The 23,464-nt window shown below is 39.7% G+C and overlaps 1 protein-coding gene across 11 annotated transcripts in view; it reads right to left on the bottom strand.

The window, feature by feature from the left end:
* Window positions 1–228: 228 nt before the first annotated feature.
* The window catches only part of INPP4A (inositol polyphosphate-4-phosphatase type I A), a 110,584-nt gene continuing 87,348 nt past the window's right edge, over window positions 229–23,464 (bottom strand). For all 11 annotated transcript variants that reach the window (XM_050975612.1, XM_030235133.2, XM_030235130.2 and 8 more), the window contains 8 exons: window positions 21,297–21,469; window positions 19,431–19,554; window positions 18,474–18,600; window positions 17,957–18,097; window positions 16,485–16,582; window positions 12,883–12,995; window positions 12,375–12,529; window positions 229–2,523 (listed from right to left, as the gene is read on the bottom strand). In XM_050975612.1, the coding sequence (XP_050831569.1) occupies window positions 2,391–2,523; window positions 12,375–12,529; window positions 12,883–12,995; window positions 16,485–16,582; window positions 17,957–18,097; window positions 18,474–18,600; window positions 19,431–19,554; window positions 21,297–21,469 (1,064 nt within the window). In that variant the 3' untranslated portion in view covers window positions 229–2,390. The remainder of the gene's footprint in view (window positions 2,524–12,374; window positions 12,530–12,882; window positions 12,996–16,484; window positions 16,583–17,956; window positions 18,098–18,473; window positions 18,601–19,430; window positions 19,555–21,296; window positions 21,470–23,464) is intronic.

A 23,464-nucleotide genomic window follows, 5' to 3' on the forward strand; every position in this document is an offset into this window, starting at 1 on the left:
TGGCAATGCCCATCCCGGCAGTGCCATGTCCATCCCAGCAGTGCCGTGTCCATCCCGGCAGTGCCGTGCCCATCCTGGCAGGGCCCATCCTGGCAGTGCCATCTCCATCCCAGCAGTGCCATGCCCATCCTGGCAGTGCCATGTCCAGGGCGCTCCGCAGGAACACCGCGCTGGCAGCTCAGCGCCCCAGCACAGCCCCGCGGCACCCAGGGCTGCGGCTCCACCATGACAAAATTCAGCAACTTTTTCAGATTACATTGCTTTACAAAATAAATAAAGGATTGCTAAGCTCTATAGCAGGTCTAATGATTGTTGGCCACCATCTAAGAGGGTAGCACTGCTAATTGTTACAAGAGACATTTTTAATTTCTTTCTGAAGCTGAACATTGGGAGATTTTTAGTGTAACAATACAGGACTTAAAATAAATCACGTTTGAAATAGACAAAATAAAATTATCAACTCATAAAAACTAAGGGATATAAAGAGCATAGTTTATACAAAAATAAAGTAGCATTTAATAATGGGCCAGGGACTGAAGGCTGAGCAGAACTAATGGAGTAGCATGTCTAAAGAGATCTCACTGAAAACTTTTTCATCATATATAAAACAAAATCAACATTTACTAATTAGCAAATAGGTTTGCAACATTTCTGAAGGCTCGTTCTACTGTAGATGATTTGTTCAAACCTGGGGTAGGTACTACAATACATTGCTTTTGCACAGAATTCCATGTTTTGTTATCCTAAAGAGTCTAAAATAATGGTAACAGCCTAGTTCAGCAGAACTATCTGTCCTGGCTTTGTGACATGCTGCTCAGTGTTAAACTGCAAAAAGCAAAATGCAAAAACTGCTGGACCTGTAACCCCCAGACCTACATGGGAGCAGAATGAACATGGCTGATTGATAGAGCAGTGACAGCACAGACAAACATCAGTGAGAGGGAGAAAGAAATCAGAAAACAGCCAAATACTTACCTGGCTGTTGCTACTCCCACAAGAAAAAATGGACAGATTTTTTCTATTCTAAAACTCAGATTCTTAGAAACCAAGAAGGAAAGGACAGTGTGCTGGATGAAACTAGCTAGAGATTACTGGATCCTGTTAAATTTGGAAATGAACATTTAGCTGCTTTTTAAAATGCTATCTTAGCTTCAAAGGCATTCTTTGGGAGATTATTTCAGAGGAGATCTGTTGAACATTTTTTATCAAATGCTATCCAACTGACCACCTTTGTCATAAGCTAGAACCCACCTGTGGTTCTCAGGCACGAGCAGTAGCACTGAGCAGTTTCCCTCTATCAACACAGGGCATTGCTACCTTCCTCAGAAATACCCTGACACCAGCCACGCTTCCCCCCACCAGGACTCTCAACAGGTGAAATGCAAAGGCAAACAGAAAGCAATTTTGATTTTGGAGCAAAGGGGATGCATTGGGCACTTTGAGCATTTTGGTAATGACATACAAAACCAATACAGAAAAATCGTACGCTGACCAAAATGACGCAACGCCCCGAGACACTGAGGCTTACAATCCAGAAGTGATATAAAAAACCATGGGTAAAAATGTGTTACTTAATGTACAACACCATGGAATATACTGAACACGTCACGTGCAACATCAGCAACTTGCTTGTTGCACTTGCCTTAGAGTGGGGAAGGGCATGAGGAACTGTTGCTGGCATTAAGAGTTAAGCATCATGATGTTTCTGAAATACTTTTAAAAATCAGTTGTGTGCCCAAGGCCTTATCTGCCAAAGATGACACGAATTTGTTTTATTTGAACAGAATTAAAATCCAGACCTCACATGTCTGGCCTTTTATATATTGTTAATTTCACACATGAAGGTGGCATCCTATATACAGTAAAACAATTCTTTCTCCTGGGTCTTATTGTGCTGATTTTTTTTTAATCAAACCCCCTTTTATTGATTGTAACAATGCGTTCTACAGTTACTAAACTGTCTAGGATCCTTTTTATTTACATCTTTTGAGTTTTACTCTCAGTTTTAAAAAGTTTAGGAAAAGCTCAATCTGACATCAACTCAGTATAAAAAGATGTTACGGAAACAGCTGCCTAAATGCCGTTCCTAGAGTCCTTGCCCATCCAGGAGGTACCTAGCTATTTGCATATAGGTAATTATTAAGTAGCACAGTATCTGCTCATCTTACATACACTGAAGGCTATTGAAACGGGCAGAGAGTCATCACACTATTCTCAAGCTAAGGTGTCAGAATAATTGTTACTATAGATTCCAATTCAGTAACATGCTCTGTATGACCTAACGAAACATACAAAAAGGTTATTTATCTCTTCTGGATGACAAAATAATGTGTTAATCTAGTGTGTATCCACATGTTTTAATGGAACAGCAATTAAAGGACATGGTATGCTTATGTTTCAACTTTTCCATAAGTTCCTTCTGGAGGCCTGTAATACTTTGGGAAAGCCTTCAGTTGCAGGGAATTAAATGCATACTTGCGACATCCAACATTCTTCATTGTATTTTCTCGGCGACAACCCTCACTGGGGAAAAAAACAAGCACAAAAAATGACAGCAGTAAAAGGGAAAAAAAAAAAAAAAAGAAAAAAGACTTAAACTAAGATGAAATGAACTGGTTATTTTATAGCATTAAAATAAAGTTGGTTATATTTAATGATCGTTTAATTAATTTGCCACTGCAAATATTAAAAGAGATGACTCATCATACAATGCCAGTAAGAAGCACACAGAATGGACACAAGCTATGTCTGATTGCTAGTTTTGCATTTCTAGAAAGCAGCAGCACATCTACTCAAAAGGTTCTTTCACGCCAGTTTCATGTATTTCAGGGTACACTGTTGTGGAGTTCACATGCTATTCACTGCACAAGGGATCCCAAGGGATTGCTCAAAAGCAGTTCTGCTAATTTATTAACACATAAGTCTGAAAACCAAAACCTGCTGATCTCTCTATAAGAGCTTTAAAGTAATTTTATTGTTCCCTGTATGTCAGTATTATAAGTACTTACTTAAAGATTAGAGCTGATACAAAAATAATGTATGCTTTTCTAGTTATCTCTGCATGCATAAATGGACGTGAAAACCAAAGCAATCTAAAAAAAAATCCTAACCAAGAAATAGCAGTGCAATAAAGACTGGCTGCATTGACAGTCATCACCCCAAAGAAACAAAGCTGTGCAGAATTTAATTTTCACCCAATATTTTGGTGCAACAGCGCCACATTACAAAGAGGTTCTGTGCTACAATAGAAAACTACTCCAGTTATAAGGCTTCTTTACACTTGTAAATCTAATCCAGAGTTCCTTTGATTATATCCAAAAAACAGACATACAAAGAGGAAGCACTATCTTTTAAATATATATTATAAATCAATTTAGGCTTGCAGGAGACTTATTTTCCCTGATTAAGGACTGGAACCTAAACAATGACTACGAAACCTTCATGGCAAAGTGTACAGTACAGCATCTTACGGTGGAAATGTCAGATTAGTCCTGCCTTGGAGACAGCTGCAGCATCTACCAGGTAAGTTGTGATCATCTGATTCAAAAGGAGGGGTTGGATTCTGGTTCTGTTTGGAAGCTCTCGTGCTCTTACAGACCTCACCATTCTTCTAATTTTGGTTCATGAAACTGGCTGTAACTGTGTTCTGTATGTAACACCTAGTTTAACTTCATAAAATACAGTAAATTCTTTTTTTGCTTCAAGGAATAGTTTAACTAAGTCTGAAATTTGTCTCTGGAGCACATTCTGTGCTTGCCTTTTATAGAATGGATCATCTGTGATGACACTGTTTTTCTGGCACTGGTTTGTATTTCACAAAACTCCCCCGACAGCTCTCGCAGCCAAATAGATACATCAAAAGTTTGCACAAATTATACTTCAGAGAACTAATGAAAGCAGTAAGTTTAACTAGCAAATATGTGATGCTAGGTGAGCATTTTAACTGCAACGTGAATCATTCTCTTCATATCACATTTCACTGCATCTGGTTATTGCATGTGTCCCTCATGGCACAGATAAGGTGACAAGGATTTATTTCCCACATTTCACATTCCATCTTCCTTTCCTTGGAAGCACATAAGTAGGATGCACTACTGCATCTTAAATCTGAGTGCCTTAACAAAAGCACAGACCTGGCCCCAAAAGGAGAAAAAAACCAACAAATTTGTCCCCATTGAAATGATAAAGAAAAAAACTACATTATTTCCCAGAAGCCTGGGCTTTCATTCCAAACAGTTTTAAGGTGGTCTTATTGCAACCCTAGTGGTAATCATGAGCTGCACCTTCATACTTTAAACAGATTAATAATCTCAGGGAGCTCAGTGAATGTGCCTGCCACCAGAGTGTGGCTGGACACTGGAACAGGCTGCCCAGGGAAGTGTTTATGGCCCCAAGCCTGCCAGAGTGCAAGAAGTGTTTGGACAGTGCTCTCAGGCACAGCCTGTGCCAAGCCAGGAACTGATCCTTGGCCCTTCCGACTCAGGATATTCTGTGATTCTAAAGTTACTTTCACATCTGGTTAGACTGAACCCAGGACACTCCTCACATTGCAAGATCAAGGCCACAGCCCAACCTGACAACTGCTCACCTTGTAAAAAGGTAGACTGGGGCACCCCCAGCAAACAAACCAGTGCTAACCATAAAGAACAGATGATTTCTGTGGAGACACAGCAGCGTCAGGTGTCAGCACAGCACAGGGATGTGTCCCAAACCACCACAGCATGGTAAACCTCAACAGCAGTGAGGATGTACCAATGTAATGAAATTCATTGCAACTAAAAATTAATATGACATGTGCTTTATATATATAGATAAACATATTGTGGTGGGTTTTTTTTTTGTTTTTCTTTTAAAAACAAAATTGGAAGAATAGTGAGGAAAAATATTAAGAGATAGTGTACTGCACAGTCTGATTTCATGAAGACACAAATATAACCACACAATTTTTTTTTTTAGTTAGAATAATTAAATCCAAATTTAGGATTTAATTCTGATTTTTATTCTAACTGTGCTTTTTTGTTTTTTTTTTTATTTCAGCATACTTCTCTCAGCAGCTCTCAATTCCATTAAAATTTATAATAAAAGCTAAAGCTATCTATATTTTTTGAGCAAGTTAATAGTAGAAAATACAAATCACAGTACTAGTTCTCCTCAGAAGCCCAATGTCATCTCAGGCACCAAGCGAAGTAAAACCCCGTATGAAGTTATCAAACTCCATTAAATGAGGTTAGTATTTTTATCAGCTATTGCTATTGACAAGCTCTGCCAGACCACAGCATCCACAAAATCTTTCTGTTTAAATAGGCCTCCCCTAGTTTGATGTTATATATAAATGGTGATCAGATTTCATCTGCATTTACTCTGCATCACTAAACTAGGAAGCCACTTTAGCCTCACCACTGAAATAAATGCTAACTTACCATCGCTCGCTTATCACTAAGCCACTATCAGCATCATAATTTATTAAAGCTGTGCAACGCTTAAAAATGAAAGTAACAGTAATATTTAGTCTAATGTAATTAAAATAAAGACCAGTGGAAAACCTGAACCCCACCTACCAAAAGAGTTAACTGATACCTCCCACTTCTTGCCTGAAAATTAAAGACCATTATCTTTAACTTCTAGGATGACCCTATTTCACAGTAAGTTCTATAACAGAGCACCTAAAATAGATAATGGATCATTAGCCAGTCATCCCCTTCCTAACCACAATGTTCATTTTCCTCATGTCTTTAATACATTGCAAAATGCAGATCTACAAAAAGAATGAAATAATTCTGCATGCAGCACACTGCAAGTTGTTTTATGAGTGTTTTCTAGTCTATTAGAATATATTTAACCATGAGAAAGGAACAAGACTATGGTTCTACAAACTGTTCAATAATGTAATTTGGATATTATGCTTTGAAATGAAAGTATAAATTTGTTACTTCTTTAAATAAATTTCTTATAAACCCCACCCATGTTTTTATTTTTCTCTTCATACCTCATAAAAATGAAAGGCAAGATTAGCATACACCTTAAATATACAAAAAGATACAAATTCTTTTCAGACAGAGTTCCTTTCTCTGGAATACATGAAACAAGTAACACAAAACTGTATTTGGTAAGAGATCTTCAGGCCGGCTAAAGTAAAGAGGTAACAGGCCAATGTCAGACTATGTTACAAGCACTGAAAGCAGAACAATAATTTAAAGTTTCAATACAACTGTTTTTGATAAAATAATTTGATGTATATTTACAGTTTAGTACAATAGAAACGTAAAATTGTAAGGCATAATAATAATTCTTGGCAGACAATGCTATGACACATTCCTTTGTCCAGCAGGTACCAAGTGGCAATACACATTCAAGCACTTTATTGTTTTTGTGGTTTTTTGTTGTTTTTCTTTTTTTTCTTTTTTCTTTTTTTTTTTTTTTTGTTTTTGTTTTTGTTTTGTTTTTGAACTCTATCATCACTTGCAACGTAATCTGGCCACCAGGTATGCTATGCTCAGAAACAGCCACACAATCAGTAAATTGGGGCTGAGAGCTAGCAAAGGAATAGAGTAGAGGAGGCTGGGATCTAGTCTGAAATCTCGGATGGGCACCAGGCCACTCAAGTTCTTCTGGGTGACTATCTCCCGTGTTCCAATGCTGTGAAAAGGAAGAAGTTTGGGAAGAGGGAAAATAAAACAGAAAGGAAGACAGACATGCAAATGGATGGATAAAAAGAGATGGCAACACAAGGTGGTCAAGAAAATGAAAAACCATGGAAGAACGCACAACAGAACCAGAAGATGAAGTAAAGAAAGAGTGGAAAAACATCTCAAAAATATGTATCAGTACAATTATAAAAATAAGGAGAGGGAAAGAGAATAAAAGAGAAAAATAAGAAAGAAGTACTGTAGTCTAGTGAAAATAAACACATGTAGGTTGAACATTAATGGTTTTCCATGTTCATTCTTTCAGATTACCAAGCAATAATACCCCATGCTGCTCTGCCATGCTTTGGCGTGCTGCAAAGTAGTGGAGCTCTGAAAAGCAAGCTGAACATGAATAACCATTGTAGTATTTGACCCTTTCAAACATCTTTCCATGTGGGCTGCAGTGATTTAATTTAACCTCTTAACTACCTGTCCAACACCTTAATCAAAAAAAAACCCACCCACCTATTTTTCTGCTTGGACATGAATTCAAGGATATATCATTAGGCTTATTTCTGAAGACATGCTCAAAGCCCATCTCATTGTACACCCACCCCTTCCATTGAGCACCGAAGGCTACAGTGAAGAACAGCTCCTCAGGTAGCCTGGTTGGCTTTGTGGTGTGGTCTTCAAGTTTGGATCACTCTTATACCCTGAGCACTCCAACTCTAATTATAGTTCACAAAGCAACAACTAAATGACCAAGATGAACAGAGAGATGGAGCACCTCTCCTACAAGGAAAGGCTGAGAGAACTGGGTTTGTTCAGCCTAAAAAAGAGATGACTTAGGGGTTATGGTATTGCAGCCTTCCAGTACTAGAAAGGAGCACACAGGAAAGAGGGAGAGAGACTATTTACAAGAGCATGTAGTGACAGGACAAGGGGGAATATCCTCAAAGGGAAAGAGAACAGGTTTAGATTAGTTATAATGAAAAAATTCTTTACTCTGAGGGTGGGGAGGCAGCCAGGGATGCTTATCCCTGGGAGTGTTCAAGGCCAGGCAGGATGGGGCTTTGAGCAACCTGGTCTAATTGAATATGTCCCTGTCCATGGCAGGAGTGTTGGAACTAGATCATTTTCAAGGTCCCCTTCAACTCAAAAAATTCTATGATTCTGTGATTCTAAATGCAATCTGTAAGCCTGATGCTGTTCAAGCTTGTGCACTTGCACCATCCATAACAAACCATCCATAACCTTGATGGTTGAGTAGCAGGGTTATGTAAGCATCAGACAATGTCCTGCAAGAAATCAGACACACCCTGGAGGTGGTGAAAAAGAGCATTCAGATGCTGGTGACACATCAAGTCAAACGGAATTAGGGGGGTAAGGAACTAAACCAACTGTATTTCTGATGTGGATTTGATCCAAATTGGTGATTAAGACATGTTTTCACTCCTGGTGCCTACAGTGGACAAGGCTAGATTGAATCTGTGATGCCTACATATCCCAATTTCTTTGTAGCATTGGGGAGAGTGTGTGTGTGATCAGGAGAATCAGCCAGTGGAAACCTAGTGTTTACTGGAAAGTGGTGGATAAAGGTTCAACAAAATGGCCTGGAGGAAGAAAAGTGTTTTAGAATTTCGAGAAAATGTACAACAATGGGAGAGGTAAAGAAGAAAGGCTAAAAATGCTAAGTTGGCATTATGAACACCACATGCCACATCTCCACCATTAAAAATTAGTATCATGCTACTAAATTTTACACAAAGACATATACACAGACACATAAGGTGGGAATGGAGGCAAGAGCTGGAAAGTGCTTTCCTTGTCACTGTTGGCCCATGAAGATGCTTCCCCCTGCCAGGTGGAAAGTCACCTTTTGGAAGTATCAAATATTCCAAATTGTACAGGGTCTTAAATCAAAATATTCATCAGCAGACTAGCTCTAGGAGAGGACTAGGGTTAGGAGACACAGCAATTTCTCTTCTAATTTAGCTTGGATATGGTAATTCTCTCTGTGAGGAGAGGCCAGGGCTGCCCCATGCTGGACACTGCTGGCTCCAGCCAGCTTCAGTGACCCACTGCAGGCACAGCTGAGCCCTCAGCCACGCTGGTGCCTCGGGGAAGGAGTGTGTGAGAAAAGGCAAAGCACTGCATGGCAGTGAAGAGTGATGGGAAAAGATCTGAGAAAGAGCCCTGTGAGCACCAAAGTCAGGGAAGGAGGAGAGAAAGAGTTGAAGCAGTCTCCCCTGCAGTTGTGGAGAGGCACTATCCACACTGTAGCCCATGGAGGACCCACAGTGCTGCAGATGAATATTTACTGAAGGAAACTGGAGACCATGGAGAGCCCATGCAGGAGCAGGTTCATCCTGAAGGACTGCAGGCCATGGGAAGGACCCACGCTGGAGTGAAGGAAGAGTGCAAGGAGGAAGGAGCAGAGGAGACTGTTACAGACTGACTGCAAATCCCTGTTCCATATCCACTGTGCATGGCTCAGCATGGGGAGGAGGTAGAAGAGCTGAATAAGAAGCAGTGGAATACTTTGGCCTGGGACAAGAAGGGAGATGGAGGTCAAGGTTCTCTAACTTTCATCTTTATTTCTTAACATCTCCAATCCATTGGCAAGAAATAAAAAATTTTTCTCTGAGTCTGGTTTGCAGGTTTTTTTATCAGTAACTGGCAAGGGATCCCCTTGTCTTTATCTCAACCCATGAGCTTTTTCACATATTTTTTCCCCCTGTCCTTTTGGGGGAAGGTAGTGAGCAGCTGAGTGGGCATCTGCCAAGTGGTCTAGCTCAACTCAATATGATTTTATTTTCAAAGCAGGTCAATCAGTGAAGAAATCCAACCAAGTTATCATAGCTGTTTTATTGAGTGGTCATACCCAAACATGACTCCTAGGACTTTATTATGTAGTCATTTTAGTCAGCACCATGGTGATTTTCCTCACCTCATTTCCAGCTGCTTTTCAAGAGCCCCTATCAGAGATGGCTCTTCTCTGTTGGCTAAATTGCTTGTGTTGCACCTCCCTCATTAATTTCATTTAATGAAAATGAGCTGGGTTACCTGAAACATGTAAAAGATTTTGCTACCCATGATGATCTTGACTGAAACTGCCTTAGAGCGTATTCCCACAAACAGCTCCACTGGCATTTCTGACAAGACAAAAATCTGGTAGGAAGAGGGAGGGCAGGGAGTCAAAGATCTAGTGGGGAGCGTGGGCTGCAGATGGAAGAGGCTACCCGAGCCAGCTGGACTTTGACTCTTGTTCTGCCTTTACTGGTCAGGTACCCATGTCCTCTTAGCTTGGACTTCCAGACACATCATCATGATTTTACTATTTGTGAGCTGGGTGTTACTGTGTGTTTAATTTAGGACTGGAAAGGCTGTAACTTATTAAGAGAAAATGAGATTATTGTAATAGGGTATTTGTTTCTAAGGTGAAAGCCACGAACTTGTATCTGTAAATTTCTACAAGAATCTAGAAGAACATTCAATGCCCCCTCCCTGATGTCCCTGCTCATTGCATATAATTATCACAGATACATAATTATCACAAGACTAGGAAAGAAGGGAAGTCCCTGGGGACAAGTAAGTGGGAACTAACATCTCTGAAGACCAACATTACATGGAAGAAGATGATGCTTTCCTAACTTGTTTAAGACTGGTACAAGCAAGGGCACTTTTCTTCTCTGGAAGTTTGTCAGCAGAAAAGAGATGAAATACTTTGAGTCTCACAAATTAGTAGTACTTCTTCCCTGTCCTTCCAAATGCCTCAGAAACTTCAAAAGTCTAAGAATGAGCCAAACCTTCCTTTTCCAGCACAATTAAATAAAAGACTCAAGTTAAAAGAACAAAACCCAAGTTTTCTGAATGCCCTGGAAGCAATTTGGGTACAATTTGCTACCCTTTTTTATCCTGTATCTGTCATCTATGTCAGGTCAAACTGTCCATACTGGATTGGAATTTGGTGGAGTTGGACTCCTACATATTTGTTCCATAATCCTGTCTCTCTCATTAAGCTTTATTAATTCTGTGCCATTGTTCCTGAGTGGAATTGACAAATAATTTTAAAAACACAACCACTAATCCCAAAGAGCAATAAGATGTGAGGAAGAGTGATGGGCTGGAAGAATGGTCTAATCTTGGTTTTCCTTCTGGACTAGTCAGCATTTGTCCTGCACAATCTCTCTTAGTTAAAGATTTAACAGAAGAAAAAGTCATGTCCTTCACCTGCCAGAGCAAGTCCCTGATGTTGGTAGAACACTCAAGCCAAAAGTTTTGATTAAATTGGCCCTCTTTCAATATCCCTGTGTAGGTCAACACAAAGCACTATTTTTCTTGGGTCATTATTTTATCTGATCCTGTGTTATATTAAATTGGCAGACTGAAGGACCAAAACAATGTTATTAACCTCTCTCTCTATATATTGTGTCCGTGATTGCATTAAAAAACCAAGTGACCCAGTAAAGAATTTGAAGAAAGTAACAAGATTCCCAGTATTTCTCCTAGTTGGTTTTATTATTACTAAATACACAACTGTGAAACTGTATAACAGTTTGAGATGTCTATGTCAACAAGAGACACTATTTAAATAAAGATGTTTGAGAACCACTTAGTCCATTTTAAGCTAGTAAATTCTCCCTCACAAAGCTGTTTCAAGTTTTGTTTCTAATATCAAGGTTTAAGTAGTTTATGAGTGCACTTTTCATGTACTGTACTAACTCTGTGACAATGTAGCAAAAAGTGCAGCAAAAAATTGAAAATAAGTCCTGTGCCTCCCAATTAGATGTAGGTATAAACCCCAAATTACTAGTGTAATAGGCTGCAAGTGTTATTATATGAGACATTTTTTCTTCTAGGTAACCGAAGAGTAAGAAAGGGTCAAACAGCAAAAACATACAGAAAGGATAAGAGAATTGAACACTCTAGAGAATTTGGTGAAAAGACACACAGTACAGTACATTCGATAAGAGTGAATGTTGAAAAACAGGACTGAACAGCATTGTTGAACTACATTGATAAAGACTAAAGCTAGATTTCTTATCCTTTCTTTTGGTATGTGACTTACGGAGTTTTCCAGCAGTGCTTGAAACAAGGCATTGAACAACAGTAAACAGATTTTTTTTTTTTTTTAAGTACAGTACTTAATTCTGCAAACATCTCTGCTGCTTCAGAATACAGAACATCATTATTTTGATATGACAACAGCACACTGACATGTTGTGATGAAATTTGGTTGCTATATAGCGTGAAACACTCATACTGACATTTCACCCAGTGAGCAGTGTTTCACTGCTAAAGAATACACTGGCAAACCAGTGCAAACTGCAGGTGTCTGTGTTTCAAAGAATAAAAACCAGGTCATCCCTGAGAAATCTCCCTGATCTAGAACTAAGAAACCTAGTGCTATGACGGTTGAGGTAAAGTCATCATTAAACAACTTTCAAAGAAGCACCAGTTTCCTGTTCTGTAAGCTCAGCATTAAGGGAAAACATATTTTTACATGCTTGTCTGAAAACTCCTAATTTTCTACTGAAAACTCAAGCCCATCTGATATAAATCTGGTAAGAACCAGCTTTAGCATATGCAACTCACATGCACAGGAGGGATGAATTCTAGCAGTCAGTTTTACAGTTCCTGACTTTAGCTTACTTTTTTTTTCTTTTGATGGAAACAGAGACCACCACTCCTCTGCAGTTTGCATGGTTCCTTATTTAGGAATAAGTAATGTGGTCAAACTCTTACCTCCTCATACACTCCAGAGCCTGAGTGAAGACCTGTGGAGCCATTCCATGTTCATGCTGTAGGATCAAACACTGCTCCAGGGTGATGGACATGGCAGTCCTATCCTTGGCACTCTTACAGCTCGTGAACCGAACACCGTTCAGTCTGCGGCATATCTAGAAATGGGATAGACAGCCCATGACTCCTTCCACAGGCAAAACTTCCTGCCAGAGACAACACCTGTACTTCCCCTCAAAGAGACACAAATGCTGACTAGGGCTTCAATGTCAAAGTTTGGTATGTTTGAGGGAGCAGAACTTCATTGTATGAGTTGAGGGGAAAGTCTGACATGGAAAACACATTTTATTTCCCCGTATCTCATTCTAGAGGAGGTCTAGCCTGGAAGCATTTGCAAGCTACACACAAGCAAATGAACAAATTCAAACATACCAGTAATAAAAAAGGGACAAATACATATGAATACAGAAAATCAGCTGAACTATGCAGAGATGGTTAGATGAATAAATACCTCAGCAGCTTGCCAAAGGATATCAACATTCTTGTTTTTCCTTGCATGAACATTTTGTCCCAGAAATCTTAACAGTTCAGGCAGGCACGTCTGACTACGAGATCGAGGTAGACCTATAAAACAAACAAAAGCAACTCCACTTATTCATCTGTATTCAACAGAGCTTTTACAAAGTGCTTCTATGTGCCTGTTGCAAACACATTTGGGTTTTCTTGGGACTAGAACAATTATTCATGTTCTGATTTACTTAGTACCATCAACGAAACAAATTCATGCTTAATTAAACTCAATTGGAAATATAAATTCCAGTTATTTAAAACTTCAGGGACTCAGAATCTAAAAGCAGTATAATAAGAGAATGAACAAAGGGAGCAAGATTGGTAGAGTCTTTTGGTTTGTGAGTCACAGACATGACAGGAGAACATGGATGTCTTCAGAGAAACTCTGCAGACATTTTATATTCTACTCACATTGTTGATTTTAAAATTGCACGCTGGTCAGCTTTCAGTTACAAGAAACACCCAAAGGACACCACATTGTCATGATCTGTTTATTAATACTTCACTAAGTAGAAATAAAGTAGTTGAAATTTTTCAGAGTACTTTCAGTATTCATCTTCTGTGTTCAAACTGTTATCCATACTGTTACATATATAGAAAGATACTCCAGACAATCAATTACAAGTATTCAACAAGTTCTCTTTTTTAAAAGGAGTAACCACAGAGAACACCAACTAAAGTTGTGACTGAATAAGTACAGAGGCATGCACTGTAAGAGATGACACTGTGACAAAAAGAATCCTGCCTGAGTGACACATGAGGCTTTATTTTAGGCCTACTTCTCACAGCAAATGGAATGTTGGACTAACCTGAGCTCCTCCTACAGGAAGGTGACCTGCTGTAGATGAGGGAAGGCTGTGGACATTGTTTACCTGGACCTTGGCAAAGCCTTTATCACGGCTCCCACAGCATTCTCCTGGACTGACTGCTCGTGGCTTGGTGGGACACACTGTTCACTGGGTAAAACAGCCCAGCTGCATGGCCAGGCCCACAGGGGGCTGCTGAATGCTGCTACACCCAGCGGTGGCTGGTCACCAGTGTGCCTCCCCAGGGCTCAGTTCTGCAGCCAGTCCTGCTCAAAATCCTTATCAGTGATCAGGAGGAGGGGATCAAGTGCACCCTCACTCAGTGGCAGATGGCTCCAAGCTGGGCTTCTGATGTACTGGAGGGCAGGAAAGCTCTACAGAGGGACCTGAACAGGCTGGATCAATAGGTCAAAGCCACTTTTATGGGGTTCAGCATGACCAAGTGGCAGGTCCTGCCCTTGGGTCACAACAACCCCAGGCAGTGCTACAGACTGGGGACAGAGTGGCTGGGGAGCTTCTGGCAGAAAAGGACCTGGGGGTGCTGATCCACAGCAGCTGAACATGAGCCAGCAGGGCCCAGGTGGCCCAGAGGCCAATGGTGACCTGGCCTGGATCAGCAATAGTGTGGCCAGCAGGAGCAGGCAGGGATTGCCCCCTGTACTGGGGACTGGTGAGGCCACACCTCAAATCCTGTGCTCAGTTCTGGGCCCCTCACAGTAAAATGGAACTCGAGGTACTGAAACCTCAGTGGTGTCCAGAGAAGGGCAATGGAGCTGGTGGAGGGTGTGGAGCACAAGTCTTATGAGAAGCAGCTGAAGGAGCAGCTGTGTAGCCTGGAGAAAAAGAGGCTCAGGGGGACCTTATTGCTCTCTACAACCACCTGAAAGCCAGCAGGCAACTTCTCCCAGGCAACCAGCAACAGGACAGGAGAAAATGGCCTCAAGCTGCACCAGGGGAGATTTAGATTGGATGTTGGGAAAAATTTCTTCACTGAAAGAGTTGTCAAGCACTGGAACAAGCTGCTCAGGGAAGTGGTTGAGTCAGCCACTGGAGGTATTTAAAAAACGTGGAGATGTGGCACTTGGGGAAACAGTTTAGGGGGGCACTTAGCAGTGCTGGGGAAATAGTTGGACTTGATGATCTTAAAGATCTTTTCCAACCTAAAGAATTCTACATTTCTATTCTATAATTAACAATACTGTGCCTGTCCTGGGCTGGGTTGTTTGGACTCTACACCTAGAAAGAAAGCAATACCTGTAAACAAAAAGAGGGCACAGGCCATCTCCTCTTTCTAAAGACAAGGAGAGCTAACAGAACAAGGACAGGGAGCTAAGACTAATTTCTTAGAAATTCTGCAGAGTTTAGAATTAATAACACAGGGACATGTACAGTGGATAAGGAATCAACTTTTCTTGGGTACTGCTCCTGAAGGGAACATTCCCTACAATCTGCCAGCAGATAGTTCACTGGTACCTTTGTCCCCTAGAGTGATCTGTTTGTTTTTCCTTTTGCCTCTGCCTACCACAGACTACATAACTGGGCATAATTACCTGGTTTGCAGTTCAATGTAAAATGCTATTCTCCCTTGATAAGGGTACACAGAAAACTATACTTCATTTTGTATATCCTAAATTATCACAACTTTCAGGAGGAAAAATAAAAAGGCAAAAGCAAAAAGATAATTGGATCAAACATAAGAGGTTTGGGGAAGAGGGAAGAGACTGAAGTTAAATAAAAAAGGCAAGCAAAATAAAGAGGAGAGGGAGGAGTTGAATGGGAATAATTATTATAAAAGACTAGACGGAGACATGAACAAAATTCATTTTAAATTGGTTAATTTTTGAATCGTACAAGAAAATCTGATGCTAGACTACTGTACAATAAAGAATTAAACTCTGCAGCTAACATTCCAGAGAATTTATTATGCAGCATTATGAATGCCTGGATGGAGAAAAGCTGGCTGTGCTCTCAGCTGTATCAAAAAAAATTCAGGGTAACCAAACTCACAATAACACACTTTAACAGACAGAATTCTTACTATCTTGTCGCATGCTGTTGCATTTGTATTTCTGGAATAAAATTGTAACTGTAGAGTACATGAAACAACCTTAGAAGAGGTTTGATTAATAATCATGAATTGATGAATTTTCACTATTTTTGTAAGTAACACACCGCTGCCTTCTCAACAAAACCCCAAGCAGGAACAAGCAAATAAAAGAACCAGTAAAAATGAAGCATGTAGCTTTTGTCACTCTTCTAGGCTCTCTGTTGTTGGCTGCAGACACAACAATTACAGGGAAGTGCCAAAGGAAAAACAGAGGGAAGTGACTGAGTTCCAAAAAACTGGCAGTTACTCTCTGTGCAGGTTTTATCATAAGTACAGGGAGCATCACCAAAAACTGCAGACAAAAGTGCTGCTGCTAGAACCTGTCACTTTTACACCTTTACCTTACAACAATCTCACTGCCTAGTTGGATGATTATACAGTACACAGTGCCACTTAGAGATGTAAAAGTAACCTTAAAAAGGAAAGTTAATCAGTCTGACCTTTAAACCCCTTGAATCCACTCTGCTTTAGTACTATAGTATTAAAAGTATTTAGTAACCTCGTTTCTTGGAGGTTACTAAAGCTGGTATATCATCAACATTTAAAAAAACAACATAAAGCAAACAAATGAAAAAATCAGCCTGAATTGTGCTGTTCCAGCAAATTTGTCATTAGTTACAAAATACTTACAATCATCAGGCAAAACTTCCTTGAACTGCTCAAAATATGAATTCAACCTCACTAAGCTTTCCATGTTAATTATTTCTTGCAGTGAGGTGTCTCCAAACCTTTCAAAGGAGAAAAAAGGAACAATTAAGCCCAAGGTAAAATGTGTCTCTGTTTCTTTGAAACAACTGCACTAGGCAATATGTTAACCAAAAAAAACAGTTTAAAGATTCATCCCAGGAGTTCCCTAACCATTCAAATGCCAGGTGAAGTGTAACAGAGAACCTGTTGTAATGATTCATTACAGAGAAAGAAAATATATGAGTATGCGGGGAAAAAGGGAAGGAAGGTATAAGAAAAATATTGTAGAAAATAGTATTTTAAATTCTTTGGCTTTCATGTCTCTCTTTCAATATTAAATTCTTACCTGGCTTATTTTTTTTTTAACCTAAATTTAAACTTTTAATAATGGACTTAATAGTTTAGTTCATAAACTAATAATAACAACCATAACATCAGTAGATAGGACTGTGACTGCTGACTTCAGGTATATAAATGAAAAATATGGCTCTAGGATTAATAAGCCATGAATGTAATAAATATTTACAACAATGCCCCAATGCATCTATCTAAATATATCCACATACACAGATGTACACACAGAGTGCTGACATCTGTAACTGTGCTAGTCATCTTGGGGCAACAGAGGACAGCAGTAATTGCTGGAATGCTTTTTTGTTAGACTTTTTCTCGTTGTCCACCACCACAGTGCACACTCCAGCCTGGTACCAAGGCTGCTGTCACAACATGCATGTGCCTGGCTTCACTGGAGTGCTCTGTTGGAGCAGTGCTCTGCCAATGTACTCTTTACAGGATGTGGCCATTACAGAGGGAATCTGCTGGCTCTTCCAGAACTGAGCAGTCTCCCTAGCAAATATAATTACATAATTATATTTTTCAGTTTTACAACAGCAGTGTTGCATTACATTAATACTGCAAGGGTGTGTTAAAACAGAGGTGTACCTTGCCCATTATCCTGAATTTTGACAGTGACCAGGAGAGGGAGTCTCGGGGAGAGTGCAAAACCAAGGCAGTAAATACACAGCAAGAGAGTGCAAAACCAAGACAGTAAATACACAGCAACACCCAGAATGATCTCAGCCTCTAGTGATCTGTCACTCACAGAGGTCTTAAGTCACAAGGAGCACCTGTGTGCTAACTAGCCCTTGATAGATCTCCATTGTAAATTCACATCTGAACCACATAAACCTGCACTAATCTCAAACCCACGAGGTAAGGAGTCTCACAGCTATGTGGCACACAAAGAAGGAGCTCTTTTTGTTTGGCATTTGGCAGATTCCTTTAGAACAGTGCTCCCATGTCCGTGTATTGGAGAAACTGAATTGCTGTCACTTTTGTAAGAGTGCAATTCCACATCAACATAGTTCCATTGCTGAACTGCCAGCAAGGCTGAGCTTGCCTGACTGGACACCTACTTCTCTGCTAGGGTTTGCTGCTCATTGATTCCCACGTTGAAAAGAACAGGCTGAACCCTCAGTAACATTCCACTTTGAATCTCACGCGGCAACAAATCAAACAAGGCGCTTGGCAGAGGGATCCTCACGTTAAATCCATCACTGAAAAGAAATAAATGGCTGTTAGACATAGGGATCAAAAAGCTACACTCCAAGAATGTACTACTTGTCTAAAGAAGGATAACACCTAGAACATAATACAACCATTAAAAAGCAACCATCAGTCAGAACTGACCCTGAGGAACTGCCACAACTTGCTTCTAGTCAGAAGATCTATCCTAGTTCAAAAACAAACCTGCAGCAACCTGTAATGTAGCATTTATATCCTCACAGACATTCACATCAGATCTACCAATCTCCTGACAATGGCTGATTTTGCTCTGCTCATTTATACTGCAGCTCTTCTCCTTGGGTAGAAAAAGCCAAATTTTAGCATGTTCCCACTCATCAAGGATAAAGTATATTCATTGTTTTTTACCGATTTCCAGTGATGACTGGCAGCATGTCAGTAGATGTATTTGATGTAGCCTGAGTTACTTTAAAGGTTACATTCCTCAAGTCCATGATTCCCAGACTCATGTCCTCCAGCATTGCCAGCTCCTCACCTAAATCCAAGAGGGAAAAGTGAATTGTAATTACTTGTTATGCACAACTTCCCTTTGTCAATATGATGGCAACAATAGGCCATTACTCCATAGAGAAGTTCCACAGATGAAGCAATGCTGCAGCCCCAGCCTCCCCCTTGACCTACAGACAATGTCATGGCTGATTTTTTGAGTTCAGCAAGTTTAGAAAACACCAATTATCTAGAACAGTCCAGACTACTGTTCTTTAAGTATTTTATATGCTGATTTTCCAAGTTAGGTGATGCTAATAAGTACTTCTCAGCATTGTCAGAGCCATGAAATCCTTTGCACAAGGTATTCTGGATTTGTCCAATAAAACATTCCCTAATGAGTATCCAGACAGCTTTTGAGACAAAGGAGTGAAACACTTCTGAGTGAAGTACTTTCCCTTTTTATATTCTCTCTTCACTCTCACATTGTGCTGCAAGACTACAGAAGTTTCAAGAAAATTCAAAAAGTGTATTTTGGGCACAGTTTCTCCCAGCTTACCAGAAGTTTCATCCAATTATTTTCTGAAAAAAAAACCCCAAAGACCACTGTGATACATTTTAGTCTTTCTTAAACCTTTGACATTCTATTATAAAAGAAGTACACTTATCTTTTGGAAGCAATTCAAGCAAGTGAGAAAAAATTCAGAGTTTTTAGATAATTAAGTCTTTCAGCGATAATTTAGTTTTGCGTTTTAGTTTTCAAAATAATTTTGTAGCTGAGCTGCAGATTGTCCCAAACACTGAGATCCTGCTGTAGCCAATTTAATGCAGAATTTGCTGACTCAACAGCTAATCCCACCCCTGGCCCTGTGCCTTTACCATAAGTGCTCAGCAGGCTCTCAAACTGTGCCAGCAAGCCAATGGTGTAGAGTTGTCTTAGAAATCCATCATCATGCAGGCAGTTCCTCAGCTTGATAATGAAACCACAAATGAGAGCTGTCAGCTGGGAGAGAGGAAACAGACAAGAATGAAATGATTCAAAATAAAACAGATTCTTCAGCCCCAAACAAAAATCATAGCATGTATAAGAGGTGCAATAAAATCTGTCACACAGACACTCTTTTCCTTTAAACATCATTTTTTCCTTGCAGCTGAAGAACTACCAACCAATGAAAGCCCAAAACATTCAGAAAATCAGATTCAGGGCACGCTGCCTTCATCTCACAAGCTGTCTCAAAATGGGGCTGCTGTAGATCTCACACCTTTTTGTTTTCTGAACACGATCACTTGTGGTAGGGTCTACAACTTGAATGAAATACAGAAGTTGCTCCTTAGAGAATTGGTTTCATTTTAGACAGAAAAGCAACACAGCTAGTTCCAGGCCAAGAATTTTGATAGTATGAATAAATTACTGCTTTTCAAAAATGACATTTGAGAAAGCTTAAAAATGCAGTATCTGTTGGCATTATGCAGACTTAAACTCTGATGTTACAAGATATTCAGAACAAGATCCTGAGGATTTAGTACTAAGGTCAGTACTATTCTCTAAGATTAATACTAGTCTTAATTCACTGTCTACAAAGGAATTTCTCAGGTGATGGCAATATACTATGGATACAGGTTATTACTTTGTTATAGAATTAAACAGAAGAGAATAAAGTCCTGGTCATGATAGGTTATCATATTCAAAGGATTGAATTTAAAAATTATCTGCATTAGGAGGTGGGTTTTTATATTAGAAAATTCCCTGATTTTATCTCTATGAGATCACAGAATCATTAAGGTTGGAAAACAACTCCAAGATCACCAAGTCCAACCCAGCAGTACCACCACATACACCACTAAACCATGCCCTCAACTGCCATTTCTACACATTTTTTGAACACTTCAGGGATGGTGACTCCACCACTTTCCTGGGCAGCCCACTCCAGGTCTTAACAAGCCCTCCCATGAAGAAATTTTTCCTAATATCTACTCTAAATCTCCCCTGGCACAACTTGAGGACATTTCCTCTCATCCTGTCACTTGTTCTACATTTTTGATAATACATTATTGGACTAAACCCCTGCCAATGATGTCCAAGAAATAAACTGTTTAAAATAAATGAACAAAACAGTGATTTCACAGGAAAGCAGACTTAATACAAAGGTGTAGTGGGCAGAGCAATTTTTTTTCTGTGGGCAGTGGAAATTTTTTTAGTGCAGACACCTGCTAATCAGGGTCTGATACAAAAGATGCCAGCAGGTCCAGAAACAGAACTTCTGGGAAAAAAAACCCAGAACTAATTTCTCTTCCTGTGGCTGGACTTCTCTCCTTAGGTACCATATGTCCTGCTGGGTTTCTCAATGCAGAAAACAACAAAAGGTAACTGGGGGAGTACACCTGCTACTCACAGACCTTTTTGCCCCCCTCTCTCACACCTTACTTTTGCTTTGGCCTGGTGGCATTGGAAGGCAAGGGCTGTTTCTGAATACAGTGGTATATTTTAGTATACTAGTATTTTTACTAGTTCTGGAATAATTTTTGTTTCCAATAGTGAATGACTGCATATCCAAGGAAACACCTAATTTATGAATTGTCAAATGCACATAACCAGTAAGGACAGGATAGCACAGCTTGAGAGGGGAAATCAGTGTCAAACCTGGGAAGAGATCTGAAAAATTCTCAAAAGGGTAATCTTTCATATTCATAAAAACCCCACCAAATGTGGAAGTGAAATCAAATCATGTCTATGTGCTTGCTTACAGTCTGGCAGAAGACAACATCCCTGCGATACTGAAGGCTCAGGCAGAGCCCTATTGTCGGGGCACTGTCCTGCATTAATAAAAACACCATGGCTTTCTTGGCCTTGTCGCTCATCATGGCTACACAGTCAGTGAGTGTGGTCAGCAAGGGGTAAAGAGCTTCACTCCATTCACCTGGTTGAAAGAAAAAAAAAATTAGTAGCAGTGGAAGTGCTTTATTTGAAACAACCACACTTTAAGAAGAAACTTCCAGTTGCAGGACAAAGTTGTTGATAATTCACATTTAGAGCTCATTTTATTTTGGCTGGACGGTTATTCCCTGCTTTGTAATAATTAAGTAACCTTTCAGTGTGGTTATTGCATGAGGAAAATATGGAGAATTTTACTGAATTTAGAATTTGTAAAGCCGTTATGACTTTCCAGGCCATGTAAAATTTACCACAATTTGTGCCCGCACAACAGGCTGTACAATAGCTGATTTGGAAATCATAACAGAAACACGAACAATTATACACAGAAGTGTATATAACTGCATGTCCATGTTCAAACAAACCCTTTCACTGCACACACATGGACAGACAGTAAGGAGTACAGAAACAGGGACCATCTGCTTAGCCATCTCTGTCAATGAGATTCTTCCCAAACATCCTGCTTTTTGAATCTCTAGCCCCATAGGTGTATCATTCAATTGCTTCACCACCTTATTGATCCTTATTGCACCTCACTGAGGCAGGATGATGCTCATCTCCTATTTGCAGCTAAGAATAATAAGGTGTGAGGTGAGAAATTAATGTAGGTACTCTTTTAAGTGTTTCCTGTCTCCTGAGCAGTTTTAAAGGCTTTAAGTTGGATAACAAGAAATATTTAACATAGTGAATTAGACGGGAGTCCTACAGATTGTTGGAAGTACTTTGGAGCTTTTCTTCCACTGAAATACACAACATATGACCCAGAGGGATTCTGTTCACGGTCCTGCACAGGAAGCACAGGAGTGAAACTGAGTTGTCAAAGTCTTTCTTTTTTTAAAGGGCAGGACAATATGTTTTATTTTTTTAAAGCACCAGAGTTCACAAACAGCACACACACAACTCCCACCCCAGCTGGCTGTAGGAACAAGGCAATGTACAGACCAGAACCTGCCTGAATGAGACACTTGGAGCCCCTGAAAGTAAATTGTTTGGGATTTTGACTCAAAGGCAGAACTAGGAGTCAATAATAATAAATGTTCCTTTGATACCCAGCCAAAGAGGGGAACTCTGGAACTTCTGCTAACAGAAACATATCTGGTGAGAGTAATAGAACTATCCTTTTGGCTTTTGTTCTATGTGGTAGATAAATAACCTAACAAGCTACACAAAGGGAAAGTTGTTTGACTCTGGTTTACTGCCTTTAAAAAAGCAGGAGACATCAAAAGACCAGGCAAGGAATCACAGCTTGTCTTTTACATTCTATTAAGTATTTTATCTCAAAATTAGTCAGATGCCATAACATGGCCTTGTGAACACTTAGAAAGCAAAATATAGATGAAACTAAGTGTTTCTCTTACTGCATTTAAGAGCTTTTCTGTAAGCAAATGAGAATAACAAGAACTGAAAATATCTTCCAGCACATCATCATCTTTTTGACTGTATGTACATACATGTATATAGCTACTAATTCGGCAAAGATTTAAAACTGCAGTGTGTCTGACAGCACTTCATTTTAAAGATATGTTTATCTTTGGTAATCAGAAAGTACATGGTAAAGGCAATGTAATTATTAGATGGGGTTTTTTCTTCCAACATTCACATACAAGGCAGGAACTCAACTGCGGTAGTGAGCAAAAATCCTCAGGGCTGTGTATTCTCTTGGTTTAAAATTCTGGCCATGAAAACACAAACCCTTGTCAGTCTGCAAGATTCTAAAAGATTTTTGCTACCTATTTCACAGAGGTGTCACCTGTGTTCATTTTTCTTTTTTTTTTTTTACTCAGTGGCAGTTGTTATTAACAGTAAACAGGAATAAAACAAATTGCACTCCTAGTCTCAAATTAGGCTGGAACAAGGTAGGGGTGTTGGGAAGGCCAATGAGTTCTCACAGTGAACATTTGCTGACTATATAATACTGACCATTTCATAAAAATTAATGTCTTATCAAGAGAACCAAATACATAAAGCTTGTAGGATGCAA

This window comes from Serinus canaria, chromosome 1, assembly GCF_022539315.1.
Source record: "Serinus canaria isolate serCan28SL12 chromosome 1, serCan2020, whole genome shotgun sequence".
In the NCBI taxonomy this organism is placed as follows: domain Eukaryota; kingdom Metazoa; phylum Chordata; class Aves; order Passeriformes; family Fringillidae; genus Serinus; species Serinus canaria.